Genomic DNA, 16,602 nt, shown 5'->3' with positions numbered 1-16,602 from the left:
CCATTGGTCGCGGTGCACTCTGCCCAGCCGACTCCTTACTGGGCGGATCGGCGCCAGGCACCGCGGAAGACTGACCTCTGGCGCACTCCGGATCAACGCCCGCTCTGCTACCACTGTGGTGAGGCCGGCCATCTCTACCGGCGGTGCCCCTATCGCGAAATGGGACTACGCGGTTTTTCTGTCGACAGCCCCCGTCCACGCCCTGGAGAGCGCCCTCAAGACATCGCCGAGTATGTCACCCGCCAGCGTAGTTCACCATCTCCTCCGCGCCGCGAGTCGCGATCGCCCTCTCCACGCCGGTCTTCGCCCTCTGGGTCCCGTTTCGCCCCAGGACAACGTGGTTCCTCGAGCCCTCGTCGGGAAAACTAGCTCCGGCGGCCTTTGGAGGCGAGGCCGCCGAACGCCGTTCCGACGCAAAGCTTCCACCGCCGCAGCAACTGAATCGCCCCGACGTCGCACGCCGCATCGCTGCACAGTTTTCCCCGACGCGCCTTTCGTATCGCCGCGATGCCGCAACCCCAGTCGCCGACCCGCTTCCGCCGCCGCACCGACCCAATCGCCCCGACGCCGAACGCCGCATCGCCGAAGAGTTTCCCCCAACGCGCTGCTTGAATCGCTCCGACAGCGCAACCCCAGTCGCCGACCAGGTTCCGCCGCCGCACCGACTGAATCCTCCACAACAGCCATCGACGGGCCGTACTGAAGGCAGGGTCTCCTTGGATATCCCTGTTCTCGTCGACACAAAGGAGGTCAGCGCGTTGGTTGATACGGGCGCAGATTACTCTATCCTTAGCGGACGGCTTGCGACGGCCCTGAAAAAAGTGACGACACCCTGGGACGGTCCCGACATACGTACGGCTGGCGGACATCTTGTCGCACCACTCGGCATGTGTGCGGCCCGGGTTACGGTTCGAGACTGCACATTTGTTGCCACTTTTCTCGTTCTCCGCGAATGTTCTCGTGATGTCATCCTTGGCATCGACTTTCTTCGCGAGCACGGTGCGATCATAGACCTCCCGAACCGCTTGGTGACGTTTTCTACCGCAATGGCCAAAGAAGAACCTGCGCACCAGGGTTCTCGGTCCGCCCTGCGAGTCGCCGACGATAACGTTACGGTGCCACCACGTGCCAGCATTCTCGCGCGAGTTACCTGCGACGAGCCACATAGGGGACTCCGGGTTGTCGAGCCTAATGTCTCCCTCGTACTCACTAAGGGGGTTGCGGTGGCACGGGGCCTTGGATCCTTTCATGACGGTTGTACAGAGGTCCTTGTCACCAACTTCTGCAATGAACATCGACATCTGTTCCGTGGCACAGCCATCGCTTACGTCGACCATGTTCAGGAAGTGGCCGAATGCTTTGCTTGTGCGGAGGACACACCTGGAGCTGACGCCGAAGCGGTCACCAGCGTAGACATAAATCCTGGCCTTCCACCCACTGAAAAGAGGCAACTCCAGGACCTCTTGCGGGAGTTTGGTGCGTGTTTCACGTCGTCGTCCAAAGTGCGCCAAACGTCGATAGTTAAACACCGCATTATCACGCATGAAGGAGCCCGACCCATCCATCAGCAGCCCTATCGTGTGTCCCCTCGTGAGCGAGATGCTATTCAAACACAGGTCGAAGAGATGCTCACAGACGGCGTCATCCAACCGTCAAGCAGTCCGTGGTCGTCTCCTGTCGTCCTCGTGAAAAAGAAAGACGGGACACTACGGTTCTGCGTCGACTACAGGAAGCTGAACAGTGTGACCAAGAAAGACGTGTACCCGCTCCCGCGTATCGACGACTCACTCGACCGACTTCGTCAAGCCAAGTACTTCTCTTCGGTCGACCTCAGAAGTGGTTATTGGCAGATAGAAGTTGATGAGAGGGACCGTGAGAAAACCGCCTTCATTACACCGGACGGGCTGTATGAATTTCGCGTCCTCCCATTCGGGCTCTGCAGTGCTCCTGCCACGTTCCAAAGAATGATGGACACCGTTCTCACCGGTTTGAAGTGGCAGACCTGTCTTGTTTATCTTGACGATGTCATCATTTTGTCAGCGGCAAACCCAGCGACGGGAAGTGGGAGCCAATGCGAGCTACGGAGAGCGGTAGCATCATGACGACGTAGGGCGCGCTCCTTTGAGACGGGCCGGCCTGCCCGCGGCCGGTCTCAAAGGAGCGCGTCGAGACTGGCCGTGGCCTGCCAGCCTTGATGCTGTTGGTTGGTTTATGGGGTTTAACGTCCCAAAGTGACTCAGGCTATGAGAGACATCGTAGTGAAGGACTACGGAAATTTCGACCACCTGGGGTTCTTTAACGTGCACTGACATCGCACAGCACACGGGCCTCTAGAATTTCTGCTCCAAAGAAATTCGACCACCGCGGCCGGGATCGAACTCGAGTCTTTCGGGTCAGCAGCCGAGCACCCGGTTGCCGGCGTCTGAAAACGCGATAGTATTGTTTGTTCAAGTTCATAGCACGCCCTGGGATAGATTAATGTAAAAAATACATCATTTCTGACGATCGTTGGTCAATACCGAGTTGCTGGTAGAGGTGATGACTGCGATACCACGGCCGCCTCGATCACACGCGGCGGGGCGCGCCGTGGCGATACAAGCAAATTTCATCCCATAGCGGCTTTGGTGCTGCTCCTGCCTGATGTGGTTCGCCTGCCGTCTGCTAGTTCCGTTGCTGAAGGCGTCGCGGAAATCTAACGTATCTTTTATTATGGGACTAGTTGACAGTAAAGGGGTGCCGAGTGTAGCGCCTTTATTTGAGTGCTGTCCAGTCCCGAAGCGCTAACAGCTGCGGCATCAATGCGAAACCGGCTAGGCTTAGCGGCGACCAGGGAACAGCGCGCAGTTTGTCACCCAGCGTTCCTGCAGGCGGCGTCGTTGCCGAAGCTCCACTCTTGCAAAGGCATGCTGTCGTTGCTCGAATCTAGGAGGCAGACCTTATGGTAGTATGGCTGCTATGTATTTTCTTGTGCGAACGTGAAGTAAGCCGAGCCTGCCGGCCTGTCGATCAGCCTGGATCCCGCCTGGACCACAAAAATGAGCTAAACTTTGTTCTTGATGTAGATAAACTCTGGTATAAGAAATTTGAAAACTATCATCTTTGAGCATCGCTGACTAATACTGAGTTGTTGGTAGAAGTGACAAATGTGCTACGAGCAAATTTTGTAGTGAAAGATACATTGGCAACGAACTTGCGATTGCGCTGTGGCAGTGCTCCAAGGAGGCACAGAGACCGACCTTGAGCCATTGCCTAGCAACCGCCACAGCTGGCGGATGCCGCATGGTGTCATCCGCCAGCTTCCTCGCAGTTGTGGCGCAATTAAATCTCGACTGTTTTAGCTTTTTTTCGAGCGGTCGCTTATATCAAATTATCGCTTGTAACGAATTTTTCGCCGTCCCGCTAACTTCGCTATAACAAGGGATTACTGTACAATGTAATCCACTCATAACAATACCAGAAATAACAATGTATCGCTTATAACAATCAAATTCTTTAGATTTATCAGTTCTCCCATTGTCGCTATGTAAAAATAAACAGCAAAATATAGACAGTAAAAAATGGTTTCGTCTCCAACATATTCGTTTCCATGAGCTCGTCTCCACACCTTTCACAAAGAGGTTTGCCTTGTTTCATCAGAAGTTACCTGTCAGGTGTGTGTGTCCAAAGCAGACACAACATAAAATTACTTCTATAAAATGGTCCTGGGGCGTACAAGTATTCCATTCCCCAAGGACAGCTTGTTTTCTTCATTATCCCAAGTTGTTTGCCATTTAGCCTTCAAATTACTATGTATTATTTTATGCAGTCTCTACAGGGGTGGAACTGACAAACCGCGTCTTGCAGCACACCTAGGAGCAGGAAAAACGGCCTTTTGGAGCAGGAGAGAAGGAGCAGTTTGGGAGCACCTAAAATGTGGACTTGTCAAGTTTAAATTAGCACAAACTCCACTTTAGAGAAGACCTTATACATACACAGTGTAGCATTTGATCTATAAAACATGTGTTTCCACTCCTAGCTACTTCTTCATTCTAAATACTTGATTAACTCTACCTAAGTATCCCCAGTAGTTCTATCGAACACATTCCAGCTTGAACGATGATGGTAGCACTGACAGCACACAGAAAAGGAGAGGACAGGAGTAGCACCCAGCCTGTCCTCTAGTTTTCTGTGTGCTGTCTGTTTAAATATTACGTCTGACCAACTGGCCCCTCAATATACATAACACAGCAGCTGCCTGGAAACCATGCGAAAGCACCTTCAAAAAGTAGCCACAGGTCTAAAGTCTAGTAGTATATATGGACACAACACATTGCTGGTGTTCGGCTATAAGCATAGACAAGCCCTGTGGGAAAACGTTTGCAACCTCCTTTATTGCGTGTTACCATATATTAGTGAACTAGCATAAATAACAAAGGAACAAGATGTGAACAGAGGGCCACCAACAGAAGAGACTTTTTGCACACTGTCAACCACTGCACACACTTTGTCCATTTTAAATTGCCTACTTAAGTTGTATCAGAGCGGAATCAACCTCTTCCGAGACTTCCTAAAAAATTACAAGGCCACTTTCCACTTTTCCCCTGTCCTTGCTCTTCACACCCATGTTGACCAGCTCTTGGGCACTGCTCAAAGTGCGTTTAATGAGGAAACCCTACCAAGTAAATAACACCTCTCCACAACAAGTTTGGCACGCTTGTCTTTTTCACCTGCCTCATTTTCACATCTTCACTCTGCAGCTATGGTGGACTCTTGCTCCCGTTCTGTGAAATTCAGTACTTGAAATACACCCCTGCAGTACCCCATTCTCCTGAACGAATCTTTTGGAAAGGTTGCAACCTAGGCATACATGAAATAAACGGTCAGAAAGAAAACCTTTTAAGCAGTTCAGCATGCTTACATGGATACCTAGGTCTGCTAGGTTGTGGAGAATGGCAAACTTCCTGGTGGTATCATAAGCCTTCTCCATATCAAAGAATACTGCTAACCAGTGTTGTTTATGTATGAATGTTTCTCTGACAGTACTTTCAACGTGGACGAGATGGTCAGTTGTTGAACAAGACTTTTTAAATCCACACTGGTGGATGTCAAGAAGTTCATGAGATCCAAGAACAAGCATCAACCTAATGTTCACAATGCTTTGAAACGATTTAGCGAGATAGCTTATAGGGCTATAGGCCTGCAACTGCTACGGTAGCTTGATGGTTTTCTAGGTTTTAAGAATGGTACAGCAATGGCCTTTTCCCATGCTTTGGGTATTTTTCCTGACATCCATATTTTGTTGAAAAATCTCAAAACTGCTTCTACAGACAGCTGAGAAAGATGTGCCAGCATTTCAAAATGTATTTGATCAGGGCTGGGTGCAGTCTGTTTGTTGGCAGATAGAACTCTGCTTCATGAATTGTGATTAAAGTACTGTATGGTTCGTCTGTGTGGCAACTTGTTGAAAGACTTTTTTTTTCTCCGCTGTGTTTTCCTATTTTAAAAATCTGTGTAGTGTGAAGATGGTTTTGGTTTATGGGGGTTTAACGCCCCAAAGCGACTCAGGATATATGAAGGATGCCGTAGTGGAGGGCTCCGGAAATTTGACCACCTGGGGTTCTTTAACGTGCACTGACATCGCACAGTACACGGGCCCGTGGCCGGGATCGCACCCGCGTCTTTCGGGTCAGCCACCGAGCTGTGCAGTGCAGTGCGCAGAGCTGGAAACACAGGCTTGCTCCTCTTTGCTCCTCCAGGGGAAGGGGATTCTGTTTACGAACTTGTTTTTTTTTGGATGCGATGGAACTGTTTATAGGCAATCTGTAGCTTTTCCATCAAGTTTTCTCCGCATTGCGACAGATAGGCCGTGCTTTTGTGCGGGCCTTTTTAAAACATATAAGGTTCTTCGCCACTGATACCTGCAAAAATTCCCCAGGCTTCACTCTGTTTCTTTTTTGCCTCCCTGCAGTCTTGGTTATAAAAAAACCTTGTCGTTTTAGCGCACCACTCATGAAGATTGACCAACGGCTCAGCGTGCAGCCGTTATAATATATGCAACTATTTTGTTGAGTTTGTCAACACTAAGATCGCCCGAAAAAATTTCTGCAGTGTGGCTTTTTCCGGAAATAGCTCCTAGTCAGCTACGTGGAGTTTCCAACGACGTGGTTTACTTGGAATGACTGATGGTGGGGATGACAAGTTAATTACTACAGAAAGGTGATCGCTTCCATGAGGGTTGTCAAGGTGAACTAAAAGACAGGAGAGTGGTTTCCCCCCTGTAGTTGGAGAGAATAAAAATAAGACTTCTTGTGTCGGCCTTCCCCAAAAACCTCCAACTACTAGACAAGGCTCTGGTAGCTTTTTAAAAGAGATGCAAAAACCACAGCAAACACAGGACGGAGGCAGGTGACAGCACCACCGCCCTGTGTTGGCGTTGCTCTCCCAAGAGCTTCTAGAGCTAGAAGAAGACCTGGAACAAGCGGGGTGACCCCCTTCCAACACGGTGCTGCTTCACAGTTTTTTGACACGTGTCCACGTGAGGCACATTTCTCACAACTCTGCGAGCCATGACCGTATCGCTGGCAGTTGAAACACCGTCACAAGTTCGGTATGCAGTGACAAGACACTTATTTTGAAGTAATCAAGTTCTATTGCATTGGGCAGTGTGCTTGACTTAACTCTTTCCGTACCATGGGGAAAATGACCATTTTCTGAAGGTTTCAGTACATTTTTTTTTCTGTAAAAACTATTGCATTCAATATTGATTGCAATACCCAAAAACAGAGTTGAATAAAGGTACTTTCTATTAATATACGTTTAAACAAAATATTGCATGTTGCAACAAAAAATTTTATTTGCTAAAAACGAGATTTTAGAAAAAAAATCAACAAAACTTGCAAAAACACGCTTGTATTTAAAAAGAAAAAAAATGTTCAAAATTTTCTGAAATATGCAAAATGTTTGTTACTCTATTGGCCACTCTCTGCATAAAATAATCATTTCTATTTTGAATAGTATTGTTGCTACAAAACAATAACTGGAAACCCTATAGTTGTGCATCGGAGCGCGGCCGCCTGTGCTTTAGGCTGATTTCCATCGTCACCGATGTGAAAACTGAATCATTTCAGCACGTTGCAACATTTTCAGGCTCATTGTTGCACAGAACGTCGATTAAATCACTCGCAGACGAAACGGAGTCCTGAGATTTTCTGTGTCTTAGAGCGCGTGCCACGCATGCGGAGGCTGCCAAGCGACTTTGATGGTACCGCATCTTTGGAGTGCGTTCAAAAAATGCCGTTTTGTAGGGGCAAGAAAAAACTACATATCGTAAACAAAACTTCAGTTCTCTGGCTACAAGGCAGATGTGCATCGTGCCTGTAAGCAACGCGGAAGGCTCCAAAGTCGAGCGGCGAAGGCGTCTTCATAGGGCAACATGGTGGGCAATAAGCGCAGGTACGAGTCTTCATTTCTTAGCAGCGCGTTAGAAAGTGCCCCCTCGGAGGACAAAAGGAAACTACATCGGAAACAAAACTTTGGTTCCTGGCCTACAAACTACATCTGCAGTGTGGTCATTAGCAACACAGAAGGTTCTGAAATCGGGGCACGAAATGATTGTTAGCGGGCTAACGATGCTCAATGGGCGTGGTAGGGAAAAAGGTGAGGACGAGATGTTTTGTTAGTATTCCTTTGTTTTTCTTCCTGACTGTGATGCGGTAAACATTTAAGACATTTAGATCCTTGAGACCCTACAGCATTTCATCTTTGGTGAGTTTGAGAAAGTCAGTTTCAGAGATCACACCTCGGACGGTGTTTAGGGATCTGTGTGCAGTTATTGAGACAGGGGTATCTCTAATTCAGACTATGTTGGGCAGCTTTGAACACTGGCCATTGTCTTCCAGCTCTAAAAGGTTGCCACTAGGCATTTCTTTAGCTTGTAGCTACTTCTGTCTCTTTCGCTGTGCAGCACATGGAAGTCTCTTTCGATTTCTGGAAGTACTGAGAAGTCACTTTTTTTGTGTGAGGGCGATTATTTTGTTGCAAAGGGGGAGCCATAAAATAAGAGTACTGTTTGTCCACGGTGCCAGATGCCCACCATGGAGCCCAATGAGGGGACGGGACAGGAACTACTCGCAAGCAAGTCCTGCTCACGTCAGCTGTACACCCTAACACAACATGATGAAACACAGGGTAGTTTGTCCCACCACGGTAACCCCTTGCCGCTTGGAAAAAAGGAAAAACCAAGAAGGGAGACAGGACAGTTGTAAGAAAGAGGTGCAGTCTATTATGGGAAGCTGGGGCCAAAGTGGTGTGTTGCCTTACAGGTCCAAACGCTCGGCATTGGCTCAACCAACAGGATCCCCTTTTCCCCGGCTGAGCCATGCATGGGTGCTCAGGTCCGTGGTGTCCCAACTACTCACCACCACCACAGATGCCCCTGCGGGGATCTTGACCCCTTCTGGATGAGGCGAGTGTCGTGAGCGGCTGTGGACCATTGCCACCACACTTGTGGTACCAGTCAGCAAAGCATACTTGGCTTTAAGCCACTGCCCCAGCAAAGTCCCTCACTATGTAGCCTTCCACAAATGCCTCGATGTTTTGTAGCCAGCAGGCCCATCATTTGCCAGAGCAACAAATAGCAATCGAGCCTGGTCGACATCCCCAGTCCTTTTGTGCGTGGTTAGCAGGCAAAGAGGCCACATCCACGGAGTGGGAGTGCAGGTTGGGAGACCATATCTACACATAGTGAGAATGGCAAGGAGCAGAGCATACTGGGTCTGATATGGCCATTTCATTAAAGGGATGCCCTGGTAGAAGAGAGACACGACACCACTGGAGCACTGGAGCCGCCTGCCGCTGCAGCCTGTTTCTGCAAACATGTGCACAGGTTGTGGCACACATGTGTGGGGAGAGAAAGGGTTGTGCAAAACTGGCACTGTTCGCCCAAGCAGTGGGGTTTCTTGTATTTTTCGTTTGTATTTGTTGTAATTCGACAGATGCTCTTTAAGAGCATCTGTCTCGCATGTGCGAGTGCTGGATCAGAAAGACAGGCTTGTGCAAAACTGTAAACAAGTGGAATTTCTAATCTAATTGGAAACCTATTTTCATCTGTGCTACATACAGAAAGCGATAAATAATGATTGATCTAGAGTCAGTGACCAGTGCATGCCGCTTCAAGTCCCAAAAAACGAGTTGCAAACATCATATTCAAAGTGCGCGTGCAGGGTGCGGAATACAGCTAGCGTGGTGCATGTGCCCTTGTTTCAAAGGTTGCTCTTTGAACTAATGCACATGCATAGAGCGCTAACATGAAATTTTAGACGCAGCGAGGCTTTAGTGGCTAGGACAACAAATCTAAGAAGGGGTTAGTACAAACTTCAACATGTGACCAATAAATTTTTCCCACTACCACGTTCATTCCGTCGTCCTCCTTGGAAGTGCCTTGATAGATTTGCAGCTTTGAATGTGCACCTTTTCGCAGAAAAACGTGGCATGCTTGATGCCGGCATTTCTAATACGACATCACACAGAAATTTATGTGTTGTTATTTCTCATTCCATCACTCGATCATCCTCCACCCAGGTGGCAGTCACCCAGCCGTCGTGCTGCAAGCACATCGTGGCAAAGTGACAGGCTTCCAAGTATGCCATCAACTGAACCGCCTCCCATGGGCAGTGGTGCCACACCATGCTAGCAAGAAATGGCAGCGCCCTACTGCTCGCCATGACATACTAGTGGTCACCTTCAACTCTTTGAAGAATACGCGCACATCAATTTGCTGGCGAATTGTAAAAAATGCAGTTTTTAAAATTTATAAATCATCGGGTCTGTTTCAAGGTCTCATACTTGGTGTGAATGCTGAAAAGCATTCACCCTAAACAATGAACACATTTACCAGCAACTCTGAATCCACTTCATAGCCCCTTTAAGAAACAACACTTCCTGAAGGTGCATAACTTCTATCAGAATGATCACACAGTTGAAAAATTTGGTAAAAAGTTTCTCCAAATTTATTTAATTATGTACAGAAAGTTTCAGTCCAATTGAGTGGGCTTTAAAAATCTAGAGTAGTATACCACTTAAGACTGGAGACAATGTTTGGTAGAGAGCTGGGTGAGTTGGCGTCCTTGTGCTGTTAAGGTGGAGGGCAGTGAACAAATACGAGACAGCCTGGTGCCGTCTCCTGCTATGGTTCCCACTGTTCAGGGGAGGGAAGGGTGCAGTCTTTACTTGGAGATGACCCATTGATGTGTGCGTATACAAGAATGGTTTGGGCCCACTTACACTCCCCCTTTGACTACAGACAATTTCGGGAGCAAGGTCCATGGAACTGACTGTTGCCGTCCATACGACTACTGCTCAGCGACAGAAATGTGTGAATTTCAGCTGCTGAAAAAGATCTCCAAGTCAGACATCTTTTTGAAAGCGCACCATAATTTGGACTGCAACGAAATGGCACGAGCGGATTGGAGTGGCGCATGGAAAGGGAGACAACACATACAGTCGGGGACAAAAGTCTCCGGACCACGTGCTCCTCTAACGAAGCCGATAGCTCTGCTATTAGTGGGCAGCTGGAGACTACACTTGTGGAGGCAAAAGTTAATTTTTTGTCCTTTCATCTCCAAAAGTGCGGTCTCCAGCCGCTGTGTGACAGTAGAGTTATAAGCTTCGTTTGAAGAACACGTGGTCCGGAGACTTTTGTCCCCGACTGTACCTCTGGCCCAGGTTGCCTCCCCTATTGGCTTAAAGGCTTACTTCGGCTAATTTTGTGCTGAATACAGTATTAGGGCTACAAAGCATCTAGTATTTTAGTTAAAAGCATTCAAAACCTCTGTAGCAGACGACACAGTCCTCTAGTAGTGTGATGACAACTAATAAGCCAGACTGGAAATGACGCACCATCAAGACGCTGGCATCAATATTCTCAAGTGAGCAAGCGCCCCTTGTAGGCTCTTTTTCTGGTGCGTTTATGGCTGTGTTCGCCGCAAAGCTCGATGGTCTCCGAGAAAAATTAACTACTGGCATCATGTCCACACAGTGCATGGCTGCAGAAAGGAATGCGGAAAGCTGCTTCTGCCCTTTACACCCCATCTCGACATCTGGTGACAACTGTCTGGAGTTAAGAACATGAATTCCCCATTTTTTTTTTTCTTAAGAAAGAGAACACAATGGTGGGTGTCTGACGCTTCTCCCTTGCGCAGGCAGGGCTTTGTCAATAGACCTCTCCCGGTCTACATCAGATCGGCTGAGCATGCGAAGAGCCCAGGGGTCTATAATCAGGAGAAGAAAGGCTCTCTCATCGGAATAATAAAGACGACGGGGCAGCACAAGCTAGCCTAGCTGGTTCGTAAGCTAAGCTTTGCTCATCAACGCCCCTTTGACGTCACGCTATTTATAGGTCTAAGGAGGGGTCTGACAAGGAATAAGCATGGCAGCTCTACCCGGTGCGCAATAATACCGTCGTGCACCGAGTCTATCTGCTGCCGCAAGGGCTCACAGGCCAGGCTGAGAATCCTGGACGGCCACACGTACATTACTGAAAATTTTTACTCCCTGCCTCACGCCATTCATACTTGAGGTCGATTACAGGAAGCTTCAGCATTACTATCTGGCGTATTTCCACAACCTCAGTGACCTGATCTGAATAATATTTTCAAAGGAAGACAACACGTAATTTTGATTGTATGGTTTGCATTATTACTCAGGCAATACAGATTAGTGCACTGCACGGGCTCGGGCCAGCCCGAAAGCCTGGGCCGGGCTCGGGCTTAAAGCTGCGGGCCCGGGCCGGGCTAGGGTCCGTACAGAAACGGCTGGTATCCGACTTTTCATTCACTATTGCAGAGTGAAGTGCACAACTGCGGCATTGAAGCAGCGACACGGATGAGCTATGGGTTATAGTACGCGCTGAGAAAAAAACTAAGCTTTATTCATTGACTTATTTATTTCCTTATTTATTTCCTAGAGCGATGGCCGGGCTCGGGCTTCAGATGACTGCCAACCAGCCATTTGTGAGGAGGAGGCTGTATGGTCGACTGGGGTTCGGCAATCATGTCGTTCTGCTCAGCTGAGTGGTTGACACAATTAGAAAAACTTTTCTGTCCCTGCAATACACGGGCTTTAAGTGGTTCTAGGTACATACAGTAACAAATGCAGCACATAGGTCTTTGTTCATTTGCAACCGGTATGTATTATGCAATGCGCACCGGCTTGTCCGGCTGGGGTGCGCAAAGATGAACCAGACCACCACAGGCACCATTTTCGATGCTACAGTCCTCGAAGAGAAAATTATGTATTTATTTTGTAACACAAATTTTGCTTCTGGTATAATCTTTCTCTTTACACTGCACTTAATTATCTCCCTTTTTTGACATCCAGCTGCTTTTATTGATTTACCTCGTGTTCACTGCATCCACTCCAAATTCCTATGCACAATAACCACATTGCATGCACAGCACAGCGCATATGATAACACAAGAACTTTTTCTGCTTGGCCTCCATTCCTTCGTGATGTCCGAACTTTGCACAACAAGCTGTAATCTAGCGAGAATCAATGCTTGTGAGCATTAAGGTTGTGCGAGGAGCTTTCTGGTCTACCACAGCAAACTAAAACGTTTAAAAATTTTTCTGGGGTGTTTCAACCCATTTAGGATGTGTGTTATGTGGTGCCATATATGTTTTTTCAAACATAACCAGCATGTCTTAAGCAAAGAGCTGCACGCAGTACCAGCGCTTTGCATGAGCCACAGAAAAAACATGCTCCGAAACTATCTGGACCCCCGTCTTAAACATGTGGAAATGGCGCCCATTTTTCCAGTTTCAGTATTGGAGACACTGATTTTTGCACGCCTTAAACGCCTGAAGCTGGAACATAATGATTTGTGGGCAAAATAATCCGCCTTTAAACAAAGCCATGCACATAGCAAAAAGCTGGCTCTGCCTGCCTCAAGAAGGGACCACTCCATTTAATTTTTTTCCGTCTCTTTCTGACTACGACTGGCAGCAAACCTCACTGCCACCAAAAGAACTGGCTGCAATGCAGCAGCAGGAAAGGAGGAGACTTTGTCCCCATGCCATGGGCAGCTATGAAGAACCTGCTTAGCTCACCCTCCAGATTTTGTCCAGCTGATCAGTCGTGTCCTTGACACCAGGGAATGCGGCTGCACCGGTGATCATCTCAATGAAAATGCAGCCCACTCCCCTGCACAGACAAGCATCATGTACGGAGGCATCATGTACGCAGGGCCCACTTTTCACCCAGGAGGCATGGTGCACGCGCTACAAGGTGTGAAACAATGCGGTAATCGTGAATGACAGCCTACACACTGTCTAAAATGGCAAGAATACCACCATCAAGCAGGCCAAGTCCACTACAAGACAGGAAGCCTCTCGTCCGAGCTGCCCGACTTGTCCTGCCAGTTCAATCTCACTACTCCACCTGTTGCCTTTGACTACCCTTTGCAGATGTATACCCAAATCAAGCTGTCAGTGAATTGTCTGGGGCAACTGTGGGCTCACTGATTTCTTGTGATGTGGCATCATGTGCTGTGGGAAGTGCACTGTGGCACATGACCCTTGTTTATAGTGTCTGCATTCTTGCTTTGCCAGAAGACACACCCGACGAGAAGCTTACAAGTCGATAAAACTACACCGGCTAAGTAGCAGCAAACAGAACAGTCAACGATTCGAGAGTTTCAGATTCTGGCGCACAGCAGCCTCCAGAGATTATCATAAGTTTGCTCTCGGAGCTGCTCATATGGGAAAGCAACCACCGGTGTGAGCAAGCCGGGTAAACGGCACGCAATTGACATTTCTTTATCGGAACCAGTTTAAAAACGCATTACTGAGTTTTTTTTAACACCACTCACTCATCTTTCACAGCTGCATATGACAAAGTGGCTCCGCCAATCTTCTGAACCCTGCCATACGTGCACCCGCATGCCTGCATGGCAGGGACCGCAAAACATGCGAGCAATATATATATATATATATATATATATATATATATATATATATATATATATATATATATATATATATATATATATATACACCCCCGAAAGCAGAACATTTGACAGCCGTCACCGTAGCTTAGCGGTAGAGCACCAGACGCGTCATTCGGAGGTCGTGGGTTCGGATCCCACCGGCGGCATGTGGTTGTTTTTTCTTCTGCTTTTCTAATCAGTTAGCTTTAAGCGATAACATATTCAGTAATATTACAAATTGATCAAAACCACAAAATAAATAAATTAAAAATACCCTGTGCCCCTAGGGTTCTGTGGCTGTTGGCTTCTCTCATATTTATAATGAGCCCCTCATTCCCCTTTCCTTGTTTGCTTAATTGCTTAACGAGGGCCTCGGTTCTGGCAGCCTTGATGCCTTAGAAAGCATAAGAGGGCTCTCACACAGCTTCCACCCCCGCCATTCGATGACGCTCTACGTCACTTCAGCGGTAACCCAGGACGTGCTACGTCCGCCGCTTACGAGCGTGGGTGGCACTGGTGAACACTCCCAAGGTTAGGTTATTTGTAAACATAAATACCCCCGAAAGCAGAAGATTTGACAGCCGTCGCCGTAGCTCAGCGGTAGAGCACCGGACGTGTAATTCGGAGGTCATGGGTTCGGATCCCACCGCGGCATGTGGTTGTTTTTTCTTCTGCTTTTCTAATCAATTAGCTGCCCAGATATATATATATATATATATATATATATATATATATATATATATATATATATATACCTCACAAAAGACTTCACAGATGTGTAATACAGAAGAGGGACACATGAACGAAAACAGTGGTTTATTTACGACGTTTCTGCCGGGGCCCAGCCTTACCTGACGAAGGCCGGGCCCTGGGGCGAAATGTCTTAAATAAACCACTGTTTTCGTTCATGTGTCCCTCTTCTGCATTATATATATATATATATATATATATATATATATATATATATATATATTAAGGTCGCGTAAACTATGAGAAAAAATACAGTAATCAACTGTGCATGTACTATCGGGGACATAAGTGGTATACTCCACACGGTGGGAGCCGGAGCAATGGAAAAATGCGTTGCAACGCCATCTACAGGCGCCATCTCGGACCCAGATAGCCAATCTGTGACCTTTATTATCAGCAGGCATGTCGCTTGGCTTGTTTCAATGATTCAAAAATGCGCTACTTACACGACAAGTTAGCCACGCGCGCGCGGAATTTGATCGCATCATGACGGTGCGCGCGCCGGCTCTCACGCCGTATCTCGAACGCGCGTTGAAAAAAAGAAGCCACAAAATGAAAAGAGGGCCACGAGATTGCTACTGCTGCGGAGCCGCTCGGCATTTTGGTGAGCGAAAGCACGAAACATCGAAATGAGTCAAGCGACATGCCTGCTGATATTAAAGGTCACAGATTGGCTGTCTGTGTCCGAGATGCCGCCTTCAGATGGCGTTGAAACGCAGTTTTCCGTTGCTCCGGCTCCGGTCGCGTGGAGTATAGCACTTTTGTCCCCGATAGTACATGTGATATCCGGATCAAGGGTTCTTAAACTGGGTTCTGTGGACGCTCACATTGGCCTGTCCCGCCTTTCTGGTACACTTGTGGCAGGAAGCAGACAGACATAGTCTTCTTAGCCCATTCCTCAGTTGTGTGCTGCCTGCAGCACAGACCTTGGCAGCACGCCGAAAGGCTGCATGCCAGTAATGGCGCCTATGCTGATGGCAGCATGCCACTGCTGCACCCAGCTGCATGTATGTTTGTGGAAGGGGCATATGATGAGTGTGGGCTCCGAGCTGACCGAGCCTAGCCAAGACAAAAATGAGCATCTCATGGGCGTTTTTCAGGACGATTTGCGCCAGTGAGCGCAGGTGCAGACCAGCCAACCGAGTGTGTGGGACTAGTTTTCCGCTTTCTGGACTTCGGGTTCTTTTAGAGAGCACGAGAGAGAGAGGTGGGGATAGCTGAGATCAAGAAAACAAACAAATACTTACAAATATGAATGAAACTGCAAAAAAAAAGCATCAAGGGTTCATTCATCAGTAACACCGACAGGGTTCCTTTCCAAACTCAACTGATTATTCTTCTCTTCTGAGTTCATCACGTCCAGGAGCAAAGTAGCAAACCCCTGACCATGTAGCTGAGACTTTACATGGTCAAAAACACTCGCCACCACCATCTTTGCGGCACCACAGCACTTCAGCACACTGCAATCCTTCCACCCCGGAGTTGAAGCGCCCTGCACTCAAGCAGCAGTTTTTCATGGCTACATTATTATTTCTCGATTTGCAAGGCTTTGCAGCTCTTGAGAGGCTGCCGGTGGCAGGGAGGCAGCAATACGGAGGGAGTGCATGTGAAGTAGGTGATAGGCTGTTCCCAAGGCGGCTACTTTAATACTGCACAAACCTTGTTATTTGAATCTACAAACTGCAACTTTCAATCCACAAGGCCAAGAAAAATTGCAGACTCTCCTGTTGTCAAGAGTGGTTGTAAACATGAAATGTATTGCAGAACCTGGCATAGCACATCTAGAATGGGCTATAGACAGTGTTGGCTGCATTCATTAAATGACTCTCGCCCAAGTCATGCCACGCCACACCATGAAGCCCTTCTGCCGCTGAGCTCACAGTAGCACAGG

General features: G+C 48.0%; 1 protein-coding gene across 8 annotated transcripts in view; it reads right to left on the bottom strand.

Annotated features, from left to right (window-relative positions):
- The window catches only part of LOC149349245 (cyclin-dependent kinase 14-like), a 185,685-nt gene that overhangs the window by 14,859 nt on the left and 154,224 nt on the right, over positions 1–16,602 (bottom strand). For 7 of the 8 annotated variants that reach the window (XM_089578185.1, XM_089578188.1, XM_089578184.1 and 4 more), the window contains one exon: positions 13,084–13,177. In XM_089578185.1, the coding sequence (XP_089434311.1) occupies positions 13,084–13,177 (94 nt within the window). Of the gene's footprint in view, positions 1–10,703; positions 12,081–13,083; positions 13,178–16,602 lie in introns of those variants that run through there. The other variant, XM_089578190.1, reaches the window with a different exon arrangement.

The sequence above is a fragment of the Amblyomma mixtum genome, chromosome 3, assembly GCF_055824585.1.
Source record: "Amblyomma mixtum isolate Tamu chromosome 3, ASM5582458v1, whole genome shotgun sequence".
Classification (NCBI taxonomy): Eukaryota; Metazoa; Arthropoda; class Arachnida; order Ixodida; family Ixodidae; genus Amblyomma; species Amblyomma mixtum.
This window is presented reverse-complemented; position numbering and strand designations above follow the sequence as displayed.